Source organism: Naumovozyma castellii, chromosome 8, assembly GCF_000237345.1.
Source record: "Naumovozyma castellii chromosome 8, complete genome".
In the NCBI taxonomy this organism is placed as follows: domain Eukaryota; kingdom Fungi; phylum Ascomycota; class Saccharomycetes; order Saccharomycetales; family Saccharomycetaceae; genus Naumovozyma; species Naumovozyma castellii.
This window is the reverse complement of record NC_016498.1, coordinates 557,801-583,762: the sequence shown is the minus strand read 5'-3', so window position 1 is coordinate 583,762 and position 25,962 is coordinate 557,801. Positions and strand designations below refer to the sequence as shown.

At 36.9% G+C, this 25,962-nt stretch overlaps 17 protein-coding genes across 17 annotated transcripts; 11 read left to right on the top strand and 6 right to left on the bottom strand.

Annotated features, from left to right (window-relative positions):
- Positions 1–122: 122 nt before the first annotated feature.
- ASK1 (Ask1p) lies at positions 123–950 on the top strand (the record flags this gene model as incomplete). Its single annotated transcript, XM_003677910.1, has 1 exon — positions 123–950. The coding sequence occupies one exon, from the start codon at positions 123–125 to the stop codon at positions 948–950; it is 828 nt and encodes a 275-aa protein (XP_003677958.1).
- Positions 951–1,835: 885 nt separating this feature from the next.
- MDM35 (Mdm35p) lies at positions 1,836–2,204 on the top strand (the record flags this gene model as incomplete). Its single annotated transcript, XM_003677909.1, has 1 exon — positions 1,836–2,204. The coding sequence occupies one exon, from the start codon at positions 1,836–1,838 to the stop codon at positions 2,202–2,204; it is 369 nt and encodes a 122-aa protein (XP_003677957.1).
- A 341-nt stretch (positions 2,205–2,545) lies between these two features.
- Positions 2,546–4,450, top strand: NCAS0H02990 (uncharacterized protein; the record flags this gene model as incomplete). The annotated part of the gene is made up of 1 exon (XM_003677908.1): positions 2,546–4,450. One exon carries the CDS (start codon positions 2,546–2,548, stop codon positions 4,448–4,450), a length of 1,905 nt encoding a protein of 634 aa, XP_003677956.1.
- A 290-nt stretch (positions 4,451–4,740) lies between these two features.
- On the top strand, positions 4,741–5,106 carry BLI1 (Bli1p; the record flags this gene model as incomplete). The annotated part of the gene is made up of 1 exon (XM_003677907.1): positions 4,741–5,106. One exon carries the CDS (start codon positions 4,741–4,743, stop codon positions 5,104–5,106), a length of 366 nt encoding a protein of 121 aa, XP_003677955.1.
- Positions 5,107–5,316: 210 nt separating this feature from the next.
- On the bottom strand, positions 5,317–6,552 carry TGL2 (triglyceride lipase; the record flags this gene model as incomplete). The annotated part of the gene is made up of 1 exon (XM_003677906.1): positions 5,317–6,552. One exon carries the CDS (start codon positions 6,550–6,552, stop codon positions 5,317–5,319), a length of 1,236 nt encoding a protein of 411 aa, XP_003677954.1.
- Positions 6,553–6,690: 138 nt separating this feature from the next.
- Positions 6,691–7,554, top strand: OAR1 (3-oxoacyl-[acyl-carrier-protein] reductase (NADPH); the record flags this gene model as incomplete). The annotated part of the gene is made up of 1 exon (XM_003677905.1): positions 6,691–7,554. The coding sequence occupies one exon, from the start codon at positions 6,691–6,693 to the stop codon at positions 7,552–7,554; it is 864 nt and encodes a 287-aa protein (XP_003677953.1).
- A 176-nt stretch (positions 7,555–7,730) lies between these two features.
- Positions 7,731–8,234, top strand: TMA19 (Tma19p; the record flags this gene model as incomplete). The annotated part of the gene is made up of 1 exon (XM_003677904.1): positions 7,731–8,234. One exon carries the CDS (start codon positions 7,731–7,733, stop codon positions 8,232–8,234), a length of 504 nt encoding a protein of 167 aa, XP_003677952.1.
- A 467-nt stretch (positions 8,235–8,701) lies between these two features.
- Positions 8,702–9,064, bottom strand: TOA2 (transcription initiation factor IIA subunit gamma; the record flags this gene model as incomplete). The annotated part of the gene is made up of 1 exon (XM_003677903.1): positions 8,702–9,064. The coding sequence occupies one exon, from the start codon at positions 9,062–9,064 to the stop codon at positions 8,702–8,704; it is 363 nt and encodes a 120-aa protein (XP_003677951.1).
- A 201-nt stretch (positions 9,065–9,265) lies between these two features.
- On the top strand, positions 9,266–10,621 carry MPE1 (cleavage polyadenylation factor subunit MPE1; the record flags this gene model as incomplete). The annotated part of the gene is made up of 1 exon (XM_003677902.1): positions 9,266–10,621. The coding sequence occupies one exon, from the start codon at positions 9,266–9,268 to the stop codon at positions 10,619–10,621; it is 1,356 nt and encodes a 451-aa protein (XP_003677950.1).
- A 1,127-nt stretch (positions 10,622–11,748) lies between these two features.
- Positions 11,749–12,831, top strand: FBA1 (fructose-bisphosphate aldolase FBA1; the record flags this gene model as incomplete). The annotated part of the gene is made up of 1 exon (XM_003677901.1): positions 11,749–12,831. The coding sequence occupies one exon, from the start codon at positions 11,749–11,751 to the stop codon at positions 12,829–12,831; it is 1,083 nt and encodes a 360-aa protein (XP_003677949.1).
- Positions 12,832–13,790: 959 nt separating this feature from the next.
- ANR2 (Anr2p) lies at positions 13,791–15,281 on the top strand (the record flags this gene model as incomplete). The annotated part of the gene is made up of 1 exon (XM_003677900.1): positions 13,791–15,281. The coding sequence occupies one exon, from the start codon at positions 13,791–13,793 to the stop codon at positions 15,279–15,281; it is 1,491 nt and encodes a 496-aa protein (XP_003677948.1).
- A 180-nt stretch (positions 15,282–15,461) lies between these two features.
- Positions 15,462–16,823, bottom strand: DCW1 (putative mannan endo-1,6-alpha-mannosidase; the record flags this gene model as incomplete). The annotated part of the gene is made up of 1 exon (XM_003677899.1): positions 15,462–16,823. One exon carries the CDS (start codon positions 16,821–16,823, stop codon positions 15,462–15,464), a length of 1,362 nt encoding a protein of 453 aa, XP_003677947.1.
- Positions 16,824–17,334: 511 nt separating this feature from the next.
- Positions 17,335–18,933, top strand: NCAS0H02890 (C2H2-type zinc finger protein; the record flags this gene model as incomplete). The annotated part of the gene is made up of 1 exon (XM_003677898.1): positions 17,335–18,933. One exon carries the CDS (start codon positions 17,335–17,337, stop codon positions 18,931–18,933), a length of 1,599 nt encoding a protein of 532 aa, XP_003677946.1.
- Positions 18,934–19,137: 204 nt separating this feature from the next.
- YMD8 (Ymd8p) lies at positions 19,138–20,592 on the bottom strand (the record flags this gene model as incomplete). The annotated part of the gene is made up of 1 exon (XM_003677897.1): positions 19,138–20,592. The coding sequence occupies one exon, from the start codon at positions 20,590–20,592 to the stop codon at positions 19,138–19,140; it is 1,455 nt and encodes a 484-aa protein (XP_003677945.1).
- Positions 20,593–20,927: 335 nt separating this feature from the next.
- Positions 20,928–22,325, bottom strand: LFT1 (Lft1p; the record flags this gene model as incomplete). The annotated part of the gene is made up of 1 exon (XM_003677896.1): positions 20,928–22,325. The coding sequence occupies one exon, from the start codon at positions 22,323–22,325 to the stop codon at positions 20,928–20,930; it is 1,398 nt and encodes a 465-aa protein (XP_003677944.1).
- Positions 22,326–22,527: 202 nt separating this feature from the next.
- On the top strand, positions 22,528–23,127 carry CGI121 (Cgi121p; the record flags this gene model as incomplete). Its single annotated transcript, XM_003677895.1, has 2 exons — positions 22,528–22,968; positions 23,038–23,127. 2 exons carry the CDS (start codon positions 22,528–22,530, stop codon positions 23,125–23,127), a joined length of 531 nt encoding a protein of 176 aa, XP_003677943.1.
- A 146-nt stretch (positions 23,128–23,273) lies between these two features.
- Positions 23,274–25,640, bottom strand: AMD1 (AMP deaminase; the record flags this gene model as incomplete). The annotated part of the gene is made up of 1 exon (XM_003677894.1): positions 23,274–25,640. One exon carries the CDS (start codon positions 25,638–25,640, stop codon positions 23,274–23,276), a length of 2,367 nt encoding a protein of 788 aa, XP_003677942.1.
- Positions 25,641–25,962: the final 322 nt, after the last annotated feature.

The following is a 25,962-nucleotide window of genomic DNA, read 5'->3' as shown; positions in this document are numbered from 1 at the left end:
TCGTGATATTTCTGCCCAATTTCCAAATATATAAACAAACAAAACTAAGAGATCAATGTTAATGGACACTTGATTCGGGGCTAGTGACGAGAAAGTGAGAGGGAAAGTAGAAGAGCAGCATCATGGACGACGAGACTAATATTGAGAAGCTGGACCAGGAAATCACACTGCATTTGCAGAAGATCGATTCCAATTTGGGCGCTTGCTTCAAGAGAATCACACAGGATATCATACCGCATGTGAGGAAGTACTCGACGATTTGCGACCAGATCATGGACAACACCAATTGGTTGAGTGTTATGTTTCAGCAGACCGCCAACGTGGACTTAAATTTAAATGGCTCTTTGGTGCCACCTGATCAATTGCCACAGCAGCAACAACAACAGCGACCAGATAGCATATTCCCACAGAACGTGGCCAAGAAGAGAAAGAGCAATGAATTGGACTCCAGCAGTGAAATCATTGTCCCAAAATTGAACAAACAGCAAGAAAAAGATAGCAAAGACAACAAGAGGAAGAAAGATAATAACGCACGCCGCAATGATTTCAATGATAATGATGCAAACGTTACTTCAACGGGTCAAGTATTGAACGTACCAGATTCTAGTGAAGATGACGAGGAGAATGACATGGTAACTGCAAACGATAATGCTGACGCTGATGGAAGTACGATGCAAAGACAAAGTCGTAAGAGGAAAGTATCCTTGTTGCTACAGCAACAATATGGGTCTAGTTCTAGTGTACTACCTTCTCCAACCATTATAAGTACAAACAAAAATACCAATTTGAATTTACATGATTCCACTTCATCGGATATGATGGATAGTTCTCCCTTGAAGCAACCATCCGCACACGAGGAGCATAGCACCAAGGAATTACCAGGACCATCCACAGACGAAGGTACAGACGACAATGTTAACGAACTAGTGATTCACTTTCCAACCAATTGATCGCCCATTGAACATTGGTCCTCCTCTCAACTTTCAATGGAGGGCACCACTCTACTGCAAACGGAAACAATTTTGGTGTAGCTTTAATTGCTTTACCATGGACCAAAGACATCTAGTCTGAATGATACCGAAGGGTATTGTGGTTTGCACATTTCTGAGAACCCTTTGAAGCATCGTTTGACATGCATTTTTTTCTTCTTGCAAAAGAATTGGATGAAAACTATTCCATGGCCATGTTCAGTCTTTTTTTTTGAAAGAGAAAATAGAAAGGCTGTTCATACTATACCAATATAGAGAAAGTATAATAAGAGGAAAATCTAACGATTCGCCTGTCACTTGTATAGATCTAAATATATATTCTAACGAAATGAATGAAATAAAAATTAATTGTTGTATAAGAATCTATTGCACAATATGAATGGTACTCTCTTTGGTATTATGGTGTTCCTGATAGAATCTATCTTCTATCCATTAACTCTTTCAGAATTTATTAATGGGCGCTTACCTAATCGTCGTTAAAACTCCGATCGTAATAGTGTCTCACATTTAAAAGATTAAAATATGTAAGGTACCACGAGGTGGTGATGGTGTCTACAATTTAACATAAGAGATACACTTTGCACATGTTTTAACGGAACCACCAAGCCTGTGTTCATATATATATAATCCTAATCATTCCTTTCCTTTAACCCGGTAGTAATAAAATTATTTACTGAAATAGAAACCTACGTAGCATCTGGCGTTACTTGCTTGTTGAGATGACGAAGATCTTCTAGTAATCGTAGTGTTTTGTTTGGCTTAAAATAGTTTCCTCTGTTCATTTGTAATTACTGTTCTTCTTTTCCAACTATCGCCATAATAAAGTGACCACCCCGGGTAACCACAATGTTCAGAATCAAGATCCTTTATATATATGAGATCCACAACTCCTCTTTCTACAACCAACAATCAAGTCGACCAGTACAACAATACATGGGCAGCACAATGGGGAATATACCAAGTTTTGCTGACGAGTGCACAGGGTTGAAGAAAACATACGATGACTGCTTCAACGAATGGTACAGCGAGAAATTCCTGAAGGGTAAATCTGTGGAAAATGAGTGTTCCAAACAATGGTACGCCTACTCTACTTGTGTGGACGCTGCATTGGTCAAGCAGGGAATCAAACCTGCCCTGGATGAAGCTAGAAAGGAAGCTCCCTTCGAGGAAGGGGGCGAGATGCACTCTGAACAGCCTGCAGATGCCAAGAAGTGAAGACCCCCATCTTACTCGACCACATATCAGATCCATCTTTGTAAATAGCATTCCATACCGTACATATTCTCTCTAATGAACCTTTTAACGAGCCACAACTCTATTAAGTAAACCTCCGTGATCTACGATACTCACTATCTTTTTGTCTTGCTTTGACGTCAAAAACACGAAGGGGCAAATCTACAAAAGAGCAAACAGAGCAATCAACGACACCAACTCCATTGTCTTTGATCATTTACCTTTGTGAGCTGCATACCATACCATACCATCCCATACATAAACTAAAAAGCAACAACCACTTACACAAACAAATATAAAAGAAGAACAAGATATATACACACATGACAGCATTGAAAACTAAGAAGAAACTGAATCCAGCCACGCAATCCAAACTAGACACATTGAAGGAACTGTTCCCGGACTGGACTAATGACGATTTGATTGATTTGGTGCAAGAATACAAGGAATTGGAAACTATAATTGATAAGATCACATCTGGAGCAGTGACTAAATGGGATGAAGTGAAGAAACCAACAAAAAGGGAAAAACCCACTACAGTTTATAATCAATTTGTTTCTACTCCTGATTTGGATCAATCTCATATATTAGTGGATCCCGAGGAAGAACTCTTGGAAGAGAAGAGAACTGCTCGTTTGCAACCAAAGTCAAGACAAAAGCAAAAGCAACAAACTCTTTTGAAAACATCCACTTTGCATTTAACTACAAAAACCGCTACAACTACTAAACCAGTGTCTAAAAAGACATCATGGGCGTCAGTAGTAGCAAATAATACAATTGCTACCAAAAACGTCCCTACAAAGATAAATGAACTAGATGACGACTGGACAGAAAAAGTGGAAGAACAACCTGTCAAAGAGGAGAAAGAAGTTATTCCAAATAAACCAATTAAGGATTTAGATTTACCATCATTACCTATACATGCATCTGTTAATTCAACGACTAAAAAAATGTCATGGGCTGCTATTGCAACACCAAAGAAGGTCGCTAAACAGGAGGAAACATCTACCATATCTACTTCTATCGAATCTCCATTAGAAAATTTGGAATCCTTGAAGATAAACATGCCAGTGGTTGAAACAAAGGAAGAAGAAGTAGAGGAATCTAGTGAAGAGGAGGAAACATCAAGTGAAGAAGAAGAAACTGCATCTGAGGAAGAATCAAGTGAAGAAGAAGAAGAAGAATCTAGCGAGGAAGAGGAAGAATCTAGTGAAGAAGAAGAATCAAGTGAAGAAGAAGAAACTTCATCTGAAGAGGAAGAGCAAGAAGTTCCAGTGGTGAATAAGAAAACCACCAACGTGGAAGCTGGATTAAACGAAGAGGAGGAAAGTTCTTCAGAAGAAGAATCAAGCGAGGAAGAAGAAGAACCTACTGAGGAACACCACGAAACACCAAAGAAGGGAGAGAGTGTCGCATCTGATAACTCTACCGTGGTTTCTTCATCGAAACCTATAAACCTTAATGCGCAAACGTTGCCAGAAACAACTCAAGGAAAAGTACCTGTTCAAACTGAACAACAACCACAACAACTTCAACAAGGAATTCCACCTGCTATGACACCACAACAAGCATCTGCTTTAGCTGCTCAACAACAGCAATATTATATGTACCAAAACCAATTCGGATACTCATACCCAGGTATGTTTGATCAAGGCTTTAACTATGGTCAACAAGCAAATACTCAATACAATATGCAACCACAAGGTTATCCACAAACTGCCTCTTCTAATGGTGAAATGAACAATAATGATACCCTCCCTGAAAACAAAACTAACACTTCGACCCCAATGTCTCAGCAACAACAACAACCATATGGAGGGTCATTCATGCCATACTACGGTAACTTTTACCAACAACAACAATTCCCATACGGCCAACCTCAATATGGCGTCAATGGTCAATACCCATACCATGTTCCAAACACAGGATATAACTATTACCAAAACCAATTACAGCAACAACCTGGAATGACACCACCTGGTCAACTACAGCAACAGCAACCAAGCATTAATTCTCAGCAAACTCCTGCTATTGATAATGAGTTCAATGGACAGCAAATGACTGCCCAACAGCAAGCTGATTATCAACAATATTATCTTTTACAGCAACAGCAATTACAAGAGCAACAAATTCAAATGGATAAGCAAGCAGGACAATCTGCTCAAGGCGGTTATACTGGATATACTTATGGGTATAATTCTCAAAACCAGGGTAGTAGATTTTACTGAAGGGAATTTTGAGTGCATGCATTCCTTGTAAAACTAAGTCATAGAAACCGCATTTATAATGATAGTTTTTACTTTGTATATGTAAGTATACAAACACCTTAATGAACCCCACTATTTTATGATATAGCTATTTATTTCAGCCTTGTATTATTACGTTTTTTAAGTGAATATCTTGTCGTGCTGGAATGTCTTGTCTCGCGGCATAATCCAAAATAACATGGAACACCGACCTTAAACTGAAAGGACAGTCAGGACAAAGGAATACCCATCTCAGGGAAGAGTCATTGCCAATGAGCTCCGATGACACTGGGACCAACAATGCAAGATCCATGCAGCAGAATGTGGAAAATTGCATGAAACAAGTGCAAGAGTTCGTGGACACTGAGACTACTAAATCCATTTCTCTATTTTCTGCTAAAACAAGGGCCAATGAAGTTTGGCTGCAGGAGATAACCGAGAAGTATTCCACAATCCCAGATGATGAATTGAAGAAATTGGATGCTTTGAAGAAGGATTATCTTGAGAAATTAGGAGAATTGACAAAGAAGGTTGAATATTTTGAACAAATGTGTGATGAGTTGGAAGAATTTCAAAACGAGTTAGAAATCAAGACTAAAGTCAACACCAATAGGCAATCTAGAATGATGGAACAATGAAAAGAGATGCCTTGTTAATGGTAGCTGTGTGTGCATGGAACATTAAAATTGATCAAGTCAAACATTGGAACTAACGTCACTCTATAAATATTTGCCCGATGACAGAGGTTTGCTATACAAAACGTATATAGTTCTAGTTCTAAATAAAAAAAAAAATAGAGCTAGTATCACTCAAAATGCGCACTGATTGTAATATCCATGTTCCCTTCATCAAAATCCCTTCTTAGCTAAGGTATCTGTAATTTGAATATAGAACTGTAAAATATCCAGATCAGGTTTAACCATTGCCTTGACTTTTTCGTTACTTAAATTCAATAACGCTTTATTTACATCAGTTTTCAATTTATTCTTCCAATTGATAATATCTAAATGATCCACATTACATAATGTACCTTGATACTGTCCCCACTTACTACTGCTAACGGTAACCATTCCATCATTGGGAGCATTATTAGTAGCATCCGCAATAATTTTCCACGACATGGAAAAGACATTATACCATTTTGGTTCGAAATAACAACCATACGAAAAATATGAGACACTTGGATCATCTGGAGTTATTAGATTGAAATATTTCATATACGTTGTAGTTAATTGATAAAAGCAAAGTGGTAATAATGGCGGATTCATCGGATGCTCGTTATTCGTGTTACTCGATATGGCCGTTTTCAAGGTTTCGAATAAATTCACAACATAATCAGCCATTTCTGAACCACGATGAGGGGTGGATATAGTTGTTAAACTTAAAATCTTATAATTCTTCTTTGGAATTTTTGATATTAAATATCGGCAATCAAGTCCACCCATGGAATGAGCAATTAAGTTTAATTTTACTGGATTCGCAGAATCTTGGAGTGTCCCTAATTTTTTTGTTTCCTTTTCCAAGAAACTATGTAATGCTTCAGCTCGTTCTTCTATGCTACCAAAACTTGGCACTCTTGTTGTGATAACTGTACAACCCAACTTTTCTAATTTTTCCTTAATATCAATCCAATATTCCACCTCGATAAGATTAGGAACAAGTTTCTCATCGTGTTGGGCCTCATTTATGTCGTCTTCGTTAAGAAAATGATCAGAGAGGTTAGAAGATATACTATTCTTAATCAATTTTGTTAAAGAGTAAATGGATGGTATTAATATCAATCTGTCAAACCCGGATAAACCGTGACATAGGACAATGGGATTCTTGGGTGCCACATAGTTCGGATTTGAAACAAACTTGTCTATTAATATATCTTCTTCTACTTGTTTTGACTTTGACTTTTGGAAAATACTTAGAAGTTTGTATGACTTGACAAACTCATGTACGAGGGGATCATCGGAAGATTGGCATAGACCGTTTAAGGAGTGTGCATTTGCTCCTTTTTGTTTCTTCCTTGTCGATTTGAGTGGATGTGGCCATGGAAGAATGTAATTCCATGGATTTATTGTCTGTATTGCCTGCATTATTGGTTATTGTTTGTCGAGTTTCAGCAAGCTCAGAGTTCCAATACCTGATAAATTTCAAGTTTTAACAATAAGAATAACTCCGAAGAACAACAACAGTGACTAACAAGGAAAAGAACAAGTACAACAAAGTCCAAGATGAGGAAGGGAATTCCAGTTGCCATAATTACAGGTGGTACTCGTGGGATTGGCAAAGCCATTGCCAAGAAGTTGTCGTTACAAGGTATGAGTTGCATCTCTATCGGTTCATCCCTTTCCAGCATCAATGCCATCGACATCAATGACCATTTACACTTCACATCACCGGAACAGAGACACAGATCTATGGCGATTGATTTAACAGATTGGCCTAATTGGACCACGCAGACGAGAAATAGCAAGAAGTTAACTTTCCCAGGGTATGAATACACAGATGACTTACAAAGACGATTTCACGAGAATATACCTCTTTTTGAAGAGATTTGGGACAAAAATGCAAGTAATACAAACTATTATGTGAACTTGCTGGTTAATTGTGCTGGTATAACGCAAGATTCCCTAAGTTTAAGGACATCCACTGATGAGATCTCTCAAATAATGAACATCAATTTCTTAAGTTGTGTGTCCCTTAGTAATTTTGTCTGCAAGAAGATGATACGATCCCAAAACTTATTCAAAAGAGGTGAAATGGCACTTGATCATGAACTACCTAAACCACCACCACCTTGTATTATAAACATCTCATCCATCCTGGGAGAGGGAACCATCCAAGTGCCCGGCACATCCATCTACTCTGCTTCGAAGGCCGCATTGATCCAGTACACAAGAACGCTATCACAGGAGACAGAGACGTGGGGCATACGTGCCCTATCAATGGCTCCCGGTCTAGTTACAGACACAGACATGATTCAGGAGATGGACCCTCAAACAAGACAGCAATTGAATTTATTAATGGGACTAAATTGTACTACTAGTGATGTCGTGGCAGATGATATATGGGATCGCTATCTACGGGGACAATGAAATATGAAAAAAAAAATTTTGGAAAAAAAAATTTGAAAAAATTTATAAAGTCATCTCGTTATAATCCTTTATTATTTTCTATGAATTGTTTATTTCTATTTGGTTTAATTGAATCTTACTCTTCTCTTGTTTAAAAGGAACAACCCTCCACATACACACTTTCAAACTCAATTAAAATGATTATTTACAAGGATATCTTCTCTGGTGACGAAATTTTGTCTGATGCTTACGACTGTAAGGAAGTCGATGGTGTCATCTACGAAGCTGACTGTGCTATGATCAAGGTTGGTGGTGGTGACATCGATATCGGTGCTAACCCATCTGCTGAAGATGGTGGTGACGAAGTCGACGATGGTTCTGAAGTTGTTAACAACGTTGTTTACACTTTCCGTTTACAACCAACTGGTTTCGACAAGAAATCTTTCTTGACTTACATCAAGGGTTACATGAAGGCTGTTAAGGCTAAGTTGCAAGAAACTAACCCAGACGCTGTTGCCACTTTTGAAAAGGGTGCTCAAACTTACGTCAAGAAGGTTATTGGTTCTTTCAAGGACTGGGAATTCTTCACTGGTGAATCCATGGACCCAGATGCCATGATCATCATGTTGAACTACCGTGAAGATGGTACTACTCCATACGTTGCCATCTGGAAACATGGTATCAATGAAGAAAAGATCTAAGCGATATTCAAACAAAACATTCATTATTTATTTAAATATCCTTTTATAATTTGTATAACAAAGCTAATCTTCTTATAATAATATTAAAATTAACGTAACAAACTGAGGATTTATGCAAGAATTTGGGGTATATTCTCCCTTATTTTATGCATAGAAAAATGAGGAATTACTCATTTTGAAATAATGACTGTGTATTAACAATACTGTAGAATGAATGAGATAATTGCCCTTATAATTTATATGTCCTATATAAAAAAAAAAATCGTTATCAAACGATAAAAACAATCCATCCATGAAAGGATAACATTGCCCATCGGATATGGTACAGCGAAGAGGGAGAGATTCTAGAATTAGTTTAATTGTTCTTCTTATTGTTGCTAGTTGTAATATGCAACGTTAAGACAGGTTCTATGGAATTTTTCATTGAGTTAAGCATTATTTTAGGTGAAGGCATCAAAGTGATAGGATCACTCACTTCTCTTTGAATTACATGCAACAATTCTTAGTTTATCCACCGTTATAACATTTTGACTTTCACCGTTAGCATCCATTATATTAGAATTCCCCTCTACGGTCACTTTACAATTTTTCACAATAAAAGTCCAAACATCGTCACAGAACCCATACGTATCAAGGTTCCCCTTTACACTCATCTTAGCTGCTGTATTATCCTTTAAAGTTTCCGACACTACTTTATCAAATGTTTCTAACACTCTCATGGCCAAGGAGGCTTCAATACGACCATCACTAATTAGCGTATCTAGCGCATCCACCAAACTGTTTCCAATAGTACTTCTACGGTATAACTCATAGTACCCTGGAACTGCCATATTTATTCTAACCGTTCCTTATTTTTCCTTTTCACTGAATTAGATTTCCATTTCTTTTGATATTTATTTATTCTCATCTTCATTTGAAATTTCAGATTCCGCAGTTGACAAACGTGAAAAAATATTGAATTTTATACTCGGTCACTTTCCACCAGGACAGAGGCTACGAACATCAAGAACATCAACAAACCCCCTGTTGAAATGAGTAGTACCATTTTTTATCGTTTCAAATCACAACGTGAAACATCCAGAATACTTTTTGACGGGACAGGTCTGACAGTGTTTGATCTGAAAAGAGAAATTATTCAAGAGAGTAGATTAGGTGATGGTTCCGACTTCCAATTACGTCTATACAATCCCGATACAGGTGAAGAATACGAAGATGATCAAGAGGTTATTGCCAGATCCACTAGTGTGATAGCTAGAAGGTCGCCGGCTTTGAAGAATTCATCCATCCATGCAAGAAATAAAGGGACTGGTGCCAATTTGAACCAGCTGGCCACTGTGGGGAACGCTATGAGGTATGTAACGGGTAAACCAAGAGTGTTTCAAAACAGGAGGCAAACGGCGGGTGGGGCAACTACCGCTGCTGCTGGTATACAGAATAATACTCAGAATGTTAGTGGTATTACTGAAGAAGAACGTATTGCAAATATGTTTGCCAACCAGGAAAATCAATGGGAGCAAACTCAACAAGAGATGTCAGGAGCCACACCTGTGTTTTTCAAAGCTCAAAATAATTCGGCAGCTATGGATAATGAGGGGCCACCACCACCTGGTTATATGTGTTATAGATGTGGTGCAAAAGATCATTGGATTAAAAATTGTCCGACTAACACGGATCCAAATTTTGAAGGTAAGAGAATAAGAAGGACTACAGGTATTCCTAAGAAATTCTTAAAGACGGTTGAAATTGATCCTGATACAATAACTGCTGAGGAAATGGCGCAACGAAAGATTATGGTGACAGATGAAGGTAAGTTTGTTGTTCAAGTGGCAGATCAGCAATCATGGGAAGATTATCAAAGGAAACAACAGAATCGTTTGGTTAATGGTGCTGATGCGATATGGCAAAAGGGTCATTTCCAAGATTTACCAGAGTCATTAACATGTCCGTTAACGGGAGGTCTTTTAAGGAATCCTGTAAAGACAAGCAAATGTTGTAATAAATTATTTTCCAAGACAGCTATTGAAGATACATTGGTAGAAAATGATTTTGTTTGTCCCGAGTGTGGGAAGGAAGACATTCTTCTGGATTCATTGGTGGCTGACTCTGAAGCAGAGAAATTAGTACAAGAATTTTTGGAAAGTCATAAGGACCAAAATAATGTGGACAAGGAAGATTCACATCTTGACAAGAAACAAAAGATAAGTGAGAAGCCCATGATGCCGCCAATGCCTCCAATGCCCGTACCGCCAGTACCCTTTCCACCCTTTCCCATGTTCCCAATGCCTTTTATGCCTGCGCCTGCGCCTGTGCCTGTACCTGCACCTGCACCTCCATCTCTCAATTCGAAACCAACTGCAGAAGTGCCAAATAGCACCACTAAGGAATAGCGTAAGGGGGGGGGGGTAATTGTTTGAATATTCGAATTTATGTACCGAAATTAATTAGCAAACTACTACATATTTTAGCATGATTCAAGATGATGGACAAGATAAGTTTCTATTTCTCTATTTTTGATTTAAGGAAATATTTTTATATTTCAGTTTTCGCTTGTTAAAAACCAATAAATTTACACCAAATAGTAAATTGAAACAATCCTCAAAATAGCTTCTAAAGAATATTTAAAAAAAATAGACCATACATACATACAGCCTTTTTTAGGACATTAATAGAACATTTACCGGCCCATCTACTAAATAACGTAGAGACGGGTGTTTACTTAGTTCAGCGGCTAAAGGAAAAGAATGTAATGGATTCTCTCTTATATTGGTGAGCACTTCAATGACGCAAAAAAAAGCTATGAGCAAATTATAATTACAATATTGTTCAGGCTAACTAAAAGACTCTAACGAATATATATTAAGCTCATAGAAATTGCAATACTAGAATGTTCCACCGTCCATTCTTCTGCAAGCATACACAATCTGCCAATAGTGAAATTGTTTACATTATCAAAAGTCGGGAGTAAAAAAACCCACAAACATATTTTAAACTGGATAATAGAAGCACGTTCCCCAGGATCAATACGAGAAAGACGTTTTCCATGATTCACTCGAACACCCTTGAAGGAACAACTTCCTCTCACAAAATTCAGGGGAGCACGGATAAATTGGGGAAAGAGCCCTAAAAGTTTTTCCGGTGCGACACCCACACACCGGGATTCCTCTATTTCGGCTTCCAGAACCAGCCTAAGAAAATCCGGAGCCGTCCACCCAGAGCTTCGCTGCAAACGTGATGAATGAATAAACTACCAAGAAAGAAAGCATTGGATCACATGAATTCTCATCAAACAATGTACTCTACTGAATACTTCACGCAGAGCCCATGACCCGGTGAAACTACCTTAGTGTGAGATGATTTTTCCACTCACATCGAGTTGGTTGGTTAGCTTCGTGCTTTTATATAAGAGTTTTGATTACACCCTCTAGGATAAATCTACTTTCCTTCTATATTTTTCATTGTGTATTCTTTAATTATTATTCTTCAAAAAACCAACCACAAAATAAATCAATCAAAAATGGGTATTTTAGACGTTATCAAGAGAAAGGAAGGTGTTATTGTCGGTGACGATGTCAGAGCTTTGTTCACTTACGCTAGAGAACACAAGTTCGCCATCCCAGCTATCAACGTTACTTCTTCTTCTACCGTTGTTGCTGCTTTGGAAGCTGCTCGTGACAACAAGTGTCCAATCATCTTGCAAACCTCTAACGGTGGTGCTGCCTACTTTGCCGGTAAGGGTGTCTCCAACGATGGTCAAAACGCCTCCATCAGAGGTTCCATCGCTGCCGCTCACTACATCAGATCTATTGCTTCTGCTTACGGTATTCCAGTCGTCTTACACTCTGACCATTGTGCCAAGAAATTGTTGCCATGGTTCGATGGTATGTTGGAAGCTGATGAAGCTTACTTCAAGCAAACTGGTGAACCTTTGTTCTCTTCCCATATGTTGGATCTTTCCGAAGAATCCGATGAAGAAAACATCGGTACCTGTGTTAAGTACTTCAAGAGAATGGCCGCTATGGGTCAATGGTTAGAAATGGAAATCGGTATCACCGGTGGTGAAGAAGATGGTGTTAACAACGAATCCGTCGAAAAGGATGACTTGTACACCAAGGCTGAACAAGTTTACGCTGTTCACGAAGCTTTGGCCCCAATCTCTCCAAACTTCTCCATTGCTGCTGCTTTCGGTAACGTTCACGGTGTCTACGCTGGTACCATGGAATTGAAGCCAGAAATCTTGGCTGAACATCAAGCTTACGCTGCTGCTAAGTTGGGTGCTCCAAAGGGTACCAAGCCATTGTACTTGGTTTTCCACGGTGGTTCCGGTTCTACCGACCAACAATTCCACACTGGTATTGACAACGGTGTTGTCAAGGTCAATTTGGATACTGACTGTCAATACGCTTACTTGAAGGGTATCAGAGACTACGTCTTGAACAAGAAGGACTACATCATGTCTATGGTTGGTAACCCAACTGGTGCTGAAGCTCCAAACAAGAAGTACTTCGACCCAAGAGTCTGGGTTAGAGAAGGTGAAAAGACCATGTCTGAAAGAATTGCTCACGCTTTCGAAGTTTTCAGAACTCAAAACACTTTATAAGTTGACTGTTGAGTTTTAATAACTTATTTAACGAAATTTTATATACGTAGTTTTAGTTTAATTGCTATTGAATTTTACTGATAATTAGCAAATCTGTGTTTTTAGTCGTGAAAATGTAAATGACTAAGTATTTTTTGTTTATCTGTTGCGGAGTTTGATAATTGAAAGTTTTTCAAAATCTTCAAAGTTGCGTAAAAAATGAACCTTTGGTAAGACAGCAAAAATATTAAGAATGGCGGTTACCTACCGTTGAAACAAGAGTAATAGAGCTGGATACATTTAAAGATAATGCTAAAATAATCGTAAGAGCTCCAAATGCCGGAAAAGAAAATTAGATGACGGGGGAAGCCATTTTTGGCTTAAATTCTTTCTCCTTTTTTATGTTTGTTATACCAGTTTTGGAAACTCACTAGTAACACTTTTGCAGTGTAATTAACTTTTTCTTTTTCTATCCTTGGAGCCAAAGAATAGGGTTGGTTGTTACCAATAAAATAAATGGGGCCATCAAAGGATTCTAGGATGCTTATTTTCATACATGATTTTTTATGGTTCTTTACTGATAATAATACCTCACACATTGCTGGAAGAGTGGCCATGACTTTACACCAGTTGGATTGAAATATTACCTCATTTAAAAATGGGCTGAAGGTAAAACCTTTAACGAGTTTTGCCACTTTTTTGGGCGGTATAGGCTACAGAATAGTTGAGTTAGTTGCCTATAAATAAAAATTATGGTATGTAGTTTGATAATAAAATATTACAAATATTTGTTGTTAGGTAGCGAATTAGGTTGCGAATTCATAGATGAGCTGTGTTAAAAAAATAGACTGGCCTTAAAGAACGTCAAATTTTGTTAATTTTTTAATGAGGCGAATAAAGGGTTATTGAAAGAAATTTGACATTCTGTCGTTGAACAAGTAATATGATCCAGGTAATCAAACAGCAAAGTAATCAAAAAAATGCTGGCAACTCAGGTAGACAAATCAGACCTCAGGGAAAGTTCTACTAAGTTTGTACATCAAATGGATCAAGTAGAACAATTGCCCATCATCGGAATATTCCTCACCCAATTTGATGTCAAGAAGGGAAACACTCTTGTGTGGTCTCAATTGCAACAATCAAATGATACCAATGAACAAGCTATATTTAAAAACATTGAATTCAAGACATTGCCATCCGGTATCCATGAACGGATGGATGATCATGTGTTTTTCACGATTCCAAAGGAGAACGAGAATAACGAGAATAATAATGATTATTACTATGGTGTGAGCTTTTTCAAACAGAATGGATTAGATTTTATGGGAATTCACCAGCAAATTGATAGGAAGCAAGTAAAAATGTATTCCATTGGTGTCATTATCGATCCCTCATTGCAAGCAATGTTTAACCCATTCCAGATATCATGTCTGGGAATGTATTTGAACCCTCTGGAGTCTTTACTAAGTAACTGGATGGCAGATGGGAAGGAAAATGACTTTACTTTACTTGAAGATTTTTTAAAGGAATATGGTGGTGATAAACCATTACCCATTGTCGAAAATGCAAAATATGGAATGATTGACGATCTACCCGTCTGGGTAAAACGATTTGGTCCGTCGATCTTTACCATTTGGAAGCTCTGCCTTTTGAGGAAGAGAATTATAATAATTAATCCAGCAGGAAGTTCAAATTATGCTTGTAATTTGCTTTGCTTTTGGATATCTTTGTTACAGAAAATAGCACATGACAATAATATGATTCGAACGCTTTATACAGTGGGGGTTATGGATATAGATCATTTGAAACAACTATCAGATAAAAAAATAGGATTTATTGCATGTTCTAATGACGAAATATTAATAGAAAAGACAGAATTATATGATTATGTCATTAAATTACCCACAGTATTCTTTTACAAAAGTGCTGAGATTATCATTGAAACAAATCAAGGAAAAGCGATTAAGGCTACTCAGTATGAATCCAATAAATACGAAGTACTGGTTAGAGATTGCCTTCACGGATCAATTATAATACCAGAGACATACTTACCTGTAGTAGAACCAATGTCATGGTTGCAATTTATCATTGACAGCTTATATTGGATTGCAACTGCGGGCACTATTCAACCACCATTTGAATTAAATTTAGATGCAACTAAAATATTACAATGGGGTTCAGGATCACTACCTCCTGAGCACCCTGATAGGAAAGATGGAGAACTTGTACTTCTACTTCAATATTTCCATTTTTCCAAAATTGCACTATATAACAAACTAGAGACAATATTGGATGAGAATGAATCGTTAGATTCTGATAAGCCTGTACATCTTACGAGATTTACATTACATGAATTGGGATTGGATTGTTTCAGTGGACAAGATGCAGATTTTATTAAGGAATTGTCCATAGAATGGTTTAACAGAGAGGTTTCCATTAATTATTTCAACTTCTACGGCATGTTTTATTGAGAAATGAATGGATAGTATTTAGTTTGTGTAATTATATATTGAAAATACATAGACTCATACAGAAAGAGAGACGATAAGAAAATAAAATTGAAATAAAATATCATAAAAATAAATTGTAGTACACAATAGTAGTGGAGAATGTTTTGTTTTGTTTGTTTTGGAAAGATGAAGATGAAATGATTAGAATACTAACCATAATGCACAAGTTACAATAGAGATACCGATGACCGCAGTAATAATACCTGCACCGGCTCTTGAACCCTTTGTTATATGTAATGGGGCTAAATTTGTAGGATGAGGTTCAGTACCAGCGGCACCGTCACCTACTGATGACCCACCATTAGAACTTGTATAAGGAGCAGCCTTACTTAAAGCCTTTGTATTCACCATAATTTCTAAAGCTGCCATTTGTTCACCTAGACCGTACATCCCATCCCACCCATCAGCGAACCAATTGATACCACACGTGTGACCATCAGTACCACCTGAACAAGATTGAGCAGCTGCCACGGCAGAGGTATTAATCCAATGCATGATTTGATTTCTTGTCTCTGGCACCAATTGAGCAGTGGTCCCCAAGAAACGTGAGAAATAAGCTTTAAATGAACGTTGATCTGTGTTACAAGTGTTATGACCTTGACAGGCGGCTTCATAAAGAATACTATTGTTAAAGAAAACACCTGCAGCAGTTAATAAATTCTTTGTTCTGTTGTGCCATAATTCTTCACCTGTGAAATTATATAGATAAGCACACCCACTCAATAATAAACCTTGATTATAGGTCCATTGGTATGGAGTTACAGTGGTACAATTATCACCAATGTTGACACCATCATAGACGTACATGTAAGAACCATTAGAAATTAAATGAACGTCATACATCCAATCATAAACTTTTTCAGCCCAGTCCACGTAGGATTGATTCCCCGTGTATCTTGCCAATCTAGAGGCAATATGGAACAAGGCACCATTGGAAACGGTATTCTTATAATCATAACCCGAATTCCAAATGAAAATTTGCCATCTCAACCCACCACCACAGGTGTCACTATCCCATCTCATCGCCATGGTATTAAAGACAGCCTGTGCCAAATAAAGCCATTGTGGTTGATCTTCCGGTGGGTTAGTAAAATTTCTTTCTGCAGCAGTCATTACAGCGATCCCCCAAAATGCTTGATCATCATTACCTTCCGTGGTAGATTGATTCAAGGGGACGTAATCGTTATCATCACCTGTTTGATGCAAAAGAGCAGCCATAATATCATCATTATACGTATCGTTATTCATATAATACCAATAATCTAACATGGACCCCCAAGCACCACCTGCTTGCCACCAATAATATGGATCAGAGAACATCCCGACAGTTTTCCCATATTGGTTCCCCGTGTAATAGTCCATAAGACCATATGCCACCAAAGACGTAGCGTTTTGTAATGATTCCGTGTCATTTAAGTCTAATGTTAAGGCAGATACTTGACTAGGAAGTATACTTGCCAGTGAGAGGAGTAAGAAAGTTGAAATACTCTTTGATACGAGCATTTTGTGTTCCTCTATTTGTGTTGTTTGTTGTTTGTCTTAGGAAAGGACGAGTTAAAGAGGTTTAATGTCTTTTCCTTTACTTGCTTGCAATGATTTACTTGTTAACCCTCTTTGCGTATACGATCGAGAATATTATTTGTTCATTGTTCACTATTATTTCGATCAGACATGCACGTTTGAAATTTCAAAAAAAGGAAAACAGGGTAACACATAAAGTTAGGGCTTTGAAAATTTAAAAGTAGGGTTAACAAAGTTTTTATATTTTAGCCCTAGGGCCACCGTACAACACGATAAAAGAATAAACAAACCGTAAAAAATGAGATGTGGAGATTAAAATCCGACGGGAATATTCATTTCAATCTTTTCTTGTTATCCCCCATTCTCGTTAGTCAGGAATATTTCATGGATTAGTGGAAGTCATTTAGATCTAACAAGAAGAACAAAGACAACTGGAACAAACAAACTCACACATACTCAAGCAGACACATAAGAAGACTCAGGTATATTCGCCATGCCACTAGTTTCATTGTTATCACCCTCGTTACCAAAATCCGGGACTAAAGATGCGGTGACTCCACCTGCAAGTGGATCCAATAAATACTCGTTGTGGAAAATTTTCAAACAACTGGTATCCACCATCATAGTCCCAGCTACAGATGTAGAAAACAATGCAAAGTCTCCTAGCACCCCATCTAACGTCGACTTGACCAAGGAAAACCGCAAATCAAGCTGCAGTACTGAATCATCCTCGCCTAGCACCGTTAGCACACATGTGAAGCAATCCTTGTTTCCTGCCAAGCCAAATATCGATGAAAACCTTACACTAGGTGAATCAACTTTATCGAACTCTGCTGTGGTGCCCTGTTCCTTAGATATCTCAAATACGCCAATGTCACTTTCTTTAGATCCACAAGGCGTAATAACATGCAATTTGAACAACAATAACAACAATAATAATATTCTTCCACTCTCCCCAGAAAGTAACAACTCTCCTCCGCAACTAAAGGATTCTCAAACCCCCACTAAAGAAGAAGACGAGGAGACAGATGATGGTCCTTTCATATGTCATTATTGCGATGCCAAATTTAGAATCAGAGGATATCTAACCCGTCATATAAAGAAGCACGCTGTTGAAAAGGCATATCATTGCCCATTCTTCAATAGCGATATTCTATCGGAATCTCGTTGCCATAATACGGGAGGATTTAGTAGAAGAGACACTTATAAGACTCATTTGAAGGCTAGACATTTTGTTTATCCTAAGGGTATGAAACCACAGGATAGAGCTAAATCATCTGGTCATTGTTCTCAATGTGGACAATCCTTTACCACTGCTGATGATTGGATTAAGAATCATATTGAATCTGGTGATTGCCATGGATTACCAGAAGGTTATTTACAAAATATTAAGACAGGAAGAAAGAAGAAGGGTAAATTAAAGATGATTAAGACCTCAACGGGCCACTCAAGATTTATCTCCACTGCACAAAGTGTCGTGGATCCTAAAATCTTGACAAATAAAGAAGCTCTAGAGGCAATGGTCATTGTTGCTCACGATACGAATAGGAATGATATTCTTTCCAAATATGGTAATAACAAGATTATGATGAATTCAGAAGACTTCCAGGGTCAACCCAAGTCGAAGAGGAAATCAAAGGCAACTCACAACAAGAAGAACGCAACAACAAGTCCCAACTCTACTGGAACTTCGATCGCTACAGATAATTCTCCTCTCCATAATCCACTTGCAGCTCAGGATATACATCTACTTGAATCCATTCCATCATCAACATCTTCCTTATCATCAAATGATAGTCTAAACTTCTCATCATTTAATAACAAACCAGTTTCAACATCGATATCAACAACTGATGAACTGGAAGATTATATAATGCCATTGGATATGGAACAATGTCCTTACAACCCAAGAGATTATATGGAAAAGACACCATCTGAATTTAAAAACATAAATGATGATTCGTTTATATCGGCAAACACGTTGAATAACGATTCCACAACGTTGAATCCTACGCTAATTAGTGAAACTCATTTGAAAGAAACTAAACAATATTTGAATTTCTATAATTATTCCTTTGGAACAAAGCTATGAATTTTTTTTTGTAAATGGGAAATCGGTGTATTAATTATTAATGACAGTAATGGTACTGTTTTATTATATAGGTATTTTTTAATAAAAATGAAATAACGAACTTTAAACCGTTTTTGTTCTAATTGGTATATATAATCTTAAAATGCATATTATGTAAAAGAGCTATCTTTATAGAAAAAAATGTGAAGGCAACGTATTATCGAATCATATATTCTCGAATGAATATGAGCTTGCTGCAAAATGATTGGATTTAACTTTATTAAGTTCAAACTCCTGCATGACTGAATCCGTTTGAATAGGATATGCAATCATTTCATTGGAATTCTCCATATTCGAACTCTCATCATCTTCATCATCATCATTCTCATTGGAAATATCAGCTGGAATTTGCAAATAACCTTGTTGTTTCAATTTCTGGTTGTATCTAAAGTAATTATAGTATGAAACATCCAATAAAATGATAATCATACCAACCCAATTATAAATTCTGGATAATCTTTCACCAAGCACTAACATTCCCAATATAATGGTCAAGACTTCCTTTACTATTCCAGCAATGGATAATGTCAAAACCTTTGTGTGTTGCAAGATACCAAATTCACAAAATGTTAAGATGAAGACACAAATACCTGGAATGATTAATAATATAAATCCACGGAAAATGGAATATGGTGTAATGTCATCATTTAATTTAGGATCTAATTTGAAAAGACTCGATTGGAAAATGCCTGGAAATGGTCTTTCAATAATTAATGCCGCTATAAATAATGTTGCACCCATTATTGGGGCTAGTTCATATATCGTATGCATGGGGTGTGTTTTTTTAACCTTAATTGGTACTTGCGAAGCACCTATATTTTGAGACTCTTCTTCATCGACAGCAAGAGAAGTTGTATTTGTGGTGGTTTCAGTACCTTTATTGTTGTTATTCATAAGTCTATTATGAGCTTCGTTATCATTGTCCGATTTCTTTTTCAGCACAAGTTGTGTATAAACCCATCTTAACCCGGATAGACATGCGGCGGCCAAGACTAACAACGCTCCTAATATAATTCTAAATTGACTTTCATATTTGTTGGTGGTTTTACCATTATCCGGTTTATAAACCATCATTACGACACCGATAAACATAATGGAAACAATCATGGATAATTTCCAATGAAATTTTTCAATGTTAAAAAGACAACTGAACAATAGAACAAATGCAATACTTGACGATTTCACAGTGGTATAAATAGTTAGAGGAACAAATTTCATAGAAACGTTACTAAATCCAACATCACCAGCTGTGGCAACTGCGGTAGGTATAATATATTTCAAATAGAATTTCCAATCATACCCACTCTTCTTAGCCGCCATCGTAGTCGATTGTCCAACAGTGGCCGTACCGGTACCACTAGTATCATCTTCATCAGTATCTGCCACAGTTGAAGAAGGTTCATTTTCCTTATCTGTTAAGATCGGTCTTTTTTTATAAGATTCCACTTTGATGTATACGAAGGCTAGAACCCACAGCACGGTTTGATGGAACACGGTGACGAGAATTGGGTATGTGACCCCAAGTCCTTTCTGCGGATCAAACATCCATTTATTATATAACGATAATGCAATAGAGCTGATATACCAGCCGATAATATATATTATCGTTATCGTCTTCATGATGGATACGTGTTATATCGTAACCTGTGAGGTATTTTGGTGTTTGTTTGGAAATTCAGTATGCTTCTGTTTTGAAGAAATTAATGGGTAATAAATATCCTGATCTCTATTCTAATTGGGCCGGCAATACAACTTCGAATTCCAGAAGGATGTATTTACGTCTGCCAACAACATATGTTTCGTTCCTAACATTATGTATGAAACATATTTGTAGATCATCATTATAATTTCAAATTTTGAGATTCCGTGCGGGTAATAAATACAATGCTCTAAAGTTATATTCAATAAAACTAAAATTAAAGACTTCATGTTGTTTACTGGTAATAATCCTCAAGTTACTTTTTCATGGGTTGTAATGGAATGAAGGAATCCATACTAGGAACCTTGTCACCGTCAGACAGTGCTATTGGAGGAGAAACCGATACCTCAGAGGATTTCGATTGATCTCTATCTTCGCCTTTTAGTAGTTCAACAGGTTTGCTTGGTGATTGCTCCTTAGCAGCAGAAGTGGGAATAGGTGGAGTAACTGACACATCCGCAAAATCACCGAAGTCGTCATCATCATCGTCATCGTCATCGTCTGCATTTACACTGTTTTCGTACTCGCTTTCGTCTTTATCAATAGGTATGAACTGTCCAGTAGGGACATCTTGTTGCCCTATTTCCAAAGAACTGTCATTTTTTATATTATTATCACCCTGATACGTTTGTTTGAAGTCAGCTTCATCTAGCAGGAAACCACTCGTGTTAGTAGAATCCCTGACGGAAGAACTGCCGACAGAGTCAAAAACTATTTCATTTATGGGGTTAGGTAGTAGTGTATCGTGTCTATCAACGTCAGTTTTCGGTATATTATTTGCAATAGGGGCAGTACTGGATGTATCTATGGTCTTATTTTCAATGTTCAAATCTATATTGTCCTTCTTAGTCTTATGAGCCGGTTTCTTATGATGATGGCCACCTTTTAAGAACCACAGAACACCCTTCTTTGATTTGTGCTTCCCAGGTTTATCAGCCGATGGCTTCTTCTCTTTAGGGAGTTCTTTGACCACAAATTTCTGTAATGGATCAACTTTAAAACTAGGATCTTTCCAAGAAGGATTGTTTTTACCTGTTTCACTTGTGGCTATAGAAGTCATTCCATTACTGTATGCACGTCCGGTATTGTTATCAAAAGATGATTCATCTACATCCGAAATAATTGTTTCCCATGAAGGTCGCAGTATATTCAATTCTCTAATATTTTTCAAGGCGTCATTAAACAACCTTTGGTTTGTAGTTTCTTTCTTGGACTCACTAAAACCACGACTTCTTTTAATTTCTGGCGAATTTGGTGCGCTTATGTCTCTAGTGTTAGAAGCCTTATGACTCCATTGGAAAATCACAGGTGCATCATTTTGAAATGCCATTGATGTATTTAATTGAGAACTCGATTGTTGCTCCTCGTCATGCCAGTCTCTTGCTATTCTTCGTGAATGTGAATTAAAAGGGTTTTCGCGATCATTCCATGATTTCGTCAAAGTCATATTATCGATAGGAGTAACGTCACGAAACAAACAATTCATTAGCTTTCTCCCACCCGAAACTTCATCCAACAATTGATAGAGACTCACATCATCCGATTCAGTTTCTGTAACATTTTTTTCTCCCTCTAATACTGCATTCGCAGATTCATCCAGGAGTCCATCTAATAATTTATTGAATTGGGTCTTTGTATCTACTTCTATTGTCATTCTATGTTTAAATGTTGTAGCTCATTTAGATACTATCGAAACCGGTTATGTATCTGAACGACCATTGTTTAACATAAATGAAGTTCATGTTCTAATTTCAACTTCAAGATCGCGATTTTGTTAAAGAAGAAAAATCTGAAATTTCTATACATTATCATCAAACTCATCAAGAGATCAAAATATACACCAACCAAGCCATTCAATGTCGTCTCTCACCATTCCACAATTTCCAGCATACCAATTTCAAATCACATTATTTCAAAATGTTTCCAATGCAGAGACTATACGATCCAAAATCGCGGATTTGTCATATGCTTTCATTGATCCCAAGTTGATTGTCTCGCAAGAACAACTTTATTCTGCCATCTATAAAGCCTTGATAGAACAAAAATATAATAGGTTACGCACTAAGACTTTGCACTCCGAATGTTTATTCTGTTTAGGTCCCACTTCTAACATTGGTGACGCATTTAAGAAGTTTGGAATAAAAGATGATTCTAGGGAATTGATATGCCTGAAGGTAATCAATTTGTCTGATAACAATGATGTTAAAGAAGACTTGGATGGCATAATAGATGGAGAAAGAATTGTCTTTAATGATGATAACCTAAGCAAATTTTATGATCGAGAATTGATTAGAAAGGTATGATCACCGTATTTTTTTTATATTCAATGAATTTTTTATACTAACACAAATGAAATCATCAAATAGACTTACAAACTTGACAAGCATTTTGTTCCTGGTAATACTGAGGAACTTTCGAGGGCTTTGGTTAACGCAATTCAGTTAAGAGGACTCTGAATGTGATAAAGAACTTAGATTACTCACTTCAACAATAGATAATTATTAATTAATTAATCGAAGGGCAAATGCATTTCGTTTATTATATAAGTTGATATAAGAAAAAAATAGCTATTTTTGAAGACCATTTGTAAGAATTAATTAATTCATTCATTACCAAAATTGGCAAAATGATTAACTAATTCCAATTCGGTAGAAAGAGTATCATATCTATAATTGATTCTGATATCTGGAACATTTGTCTTAACTACATCATTACCAGCTACACCGCTCTTCTCAAAATTCTTACCAATCCAATGTTCTTTGATTTGAGCTTCCCATCCACTTTGTAGTACAGAGTTTCTGGCTAATTCACACATATCAACATTGGAAAGTTTATAAATTTGCGCAGCAACTGAATATTCTTCAATTAAAGGTTCTCTAGTGTATGAAAACTGTAATGGATCGTCAGTAGACAAGGAAACGTTCAAACCTCTCTTGAAGTATCTTGGGAATGGGTTTTTATCATATGTTAGGAACAAAGCATTATTGGATAAAGGTGACATGGCAATACCCACTTGATCCAAATAATATAAATATTGAACAAATGGGACCTTTCTTAACAAAATCCCATGAGAAATCCCCTGTGCCAATAAGTATGCAGAAACCAAATGTTCTGGATCACCAGCTTCCCCACAATGCGGTCTCAAAACCAATGTATTGAATCCCCTCTTGGCTCTCCATTGATTTAATGATGCCATGCTAGAATATAAGTAATATAAATAATAAGAATAAGGTGGGTTCTGTGGGGCTTCCCAGAGGGAGGGTTTTGGATATTTTCTGTGGAATCTACGGTCTACCTTAGATTCATCATCCACTGAATCAAAACCGATAACTCTTTGTAAGAAAACATGTAATTTTGGATGTGATTGAGGATTCTTAGTCACTTCAAATAATGGTTGGAAGATATTTTTACAAGTGTCGTGGAAATTTTTAACGATTCCTGATTTTCTGTAAATATCATATAGACGTGGTATTTGAATCAACCAACGAATATTATGCGAGATAACTTTGTTATCAATCACCCAACCTGCTAGTTTATCCCATTCATCAATAGATCTCCCATAAATGGAAATTCTGTATTCACAGTTTTGATATTTAGAATTTTCTAGATCAAAGATCACTTGTTTGGTAATATCAGCCAGGTAGGTACCCTTAATATAGTTGTCTGTCTTCAAAAAGATTTCTCTTAAACGTGATTCACCAATTGGATTATATTTTAAATTGAATTTATCAAATCTATGAAAAGTATCCTTATGAGCATGCATATCTAAAGTATCAATGGATAGATCGTAGCCCGTTAAATTCAAGGAGTTAAACACTTCATCCAGAGTTAAGACTTTACCATCTCTAAAGATTACCTTCTCTTCCTTGGAATGTCTTAACTTATGCTTAATGAAACGTAAGAGATGCTTTTGGTTCATACATGCTGAATGATGAACGTGAGTGTCCACTTTTCTTACGTTGTAGAAGTCTCTATGTGGATTTCTCTTTGAAACAGTGGTCTCTTGATACTCATTTAACAAATAGTATAAGTTCCAACGAGCTTCCAAATATTGTAATCTTCTAAAGGCGAATGATTTGGCGGGACCATCTGAAGATATGGAAATCATCTTTTCTAAATCGGAATAATAATCACGTAAGGTAGGAATCTCTGCGATAACCTGAGTTGGCTCACCTTTCTTATGAACAAAATATGAATCATCATTGTTGATATCAAACTCCCAATCTAGATCCTCACCAGGTATTTCACATTGATTAAAATCGAAAACTTCAGAATCAGGCTTATTAACAACACTAATAACTGTTTTTGTTTCCGCATTGTACGATGGTTTGGGAGGAGCAGGATAAACGTTCCAATCTGGACTGTTTTTGGGGTTTTGTTCAGAAAGCTGCAATGATAAAGATTGATACTTACTTCTTAAGTTTCTACATTCAGCCACTTTTGAGTAGAGATCGACCAATTCTGGGGATGGTTCATCCAAAAATTGTTGAGCTGCATCATCTGCAAGCATACCCATTTTGTAAAGAGACCCACTTTCCTTCTTTTCTTGGGATGCTTCTGTCGTAGGTGGTCTGAGGGGATTGGGGACTATATTTTGCGCACTCTCAGATAAGGTTCTCATCTTTGTAGCACTTGGTTTAGAAGCTAGTGATGGTTGAAGTGGGATAGTGGTATGTGTATCATGTTCGTCAACAGCAATTTGCTTAGAATTATTTTCATGTAACTGTTGATTCTCATGATATGAATAGTGGGCATCATTATTGGAAATAATGTCATCATCTTGACTTTGCATACTAGTCTGAGAAATTTGTAATTCCAACGGGTTAGCATCTTCTTTAGTGTTTATACTTCTCAAATCATTACTTAATAACATGCCAGAACCATTTTGATTTTGATCGATCTCATCATGAGAGGGGGCTACTTCAAGGGATAGATCCGAAAAGTCTTGACCAGCTCTATTAATATCCATATTTTTATTTTTAATAATTATTGTCTCGATAAAAGCTCAATAGCTATCTATTAAACTAGGGAGAACTTGATTATTTGATGCTTTTATTAGATAAGTCTTATCAAGGCGACTCATCCATCTCTGATTTCCTTCAAATTAAAAATTTTGACAGAAAAAAAATCTGGAATTAGGGTTAAATAAGTTTCGGACTTTAATAAGTCAGCCCTAGGGTAAGTTTTAATATCAGTTAGGGTATAAATAGTTAGGGCTTGTATTAGCTTTTAGGGTACATTTCTGTGTTTTGAAGTTTCCTTTTTGCGTATTTTATTTTGTTGGCATTGAC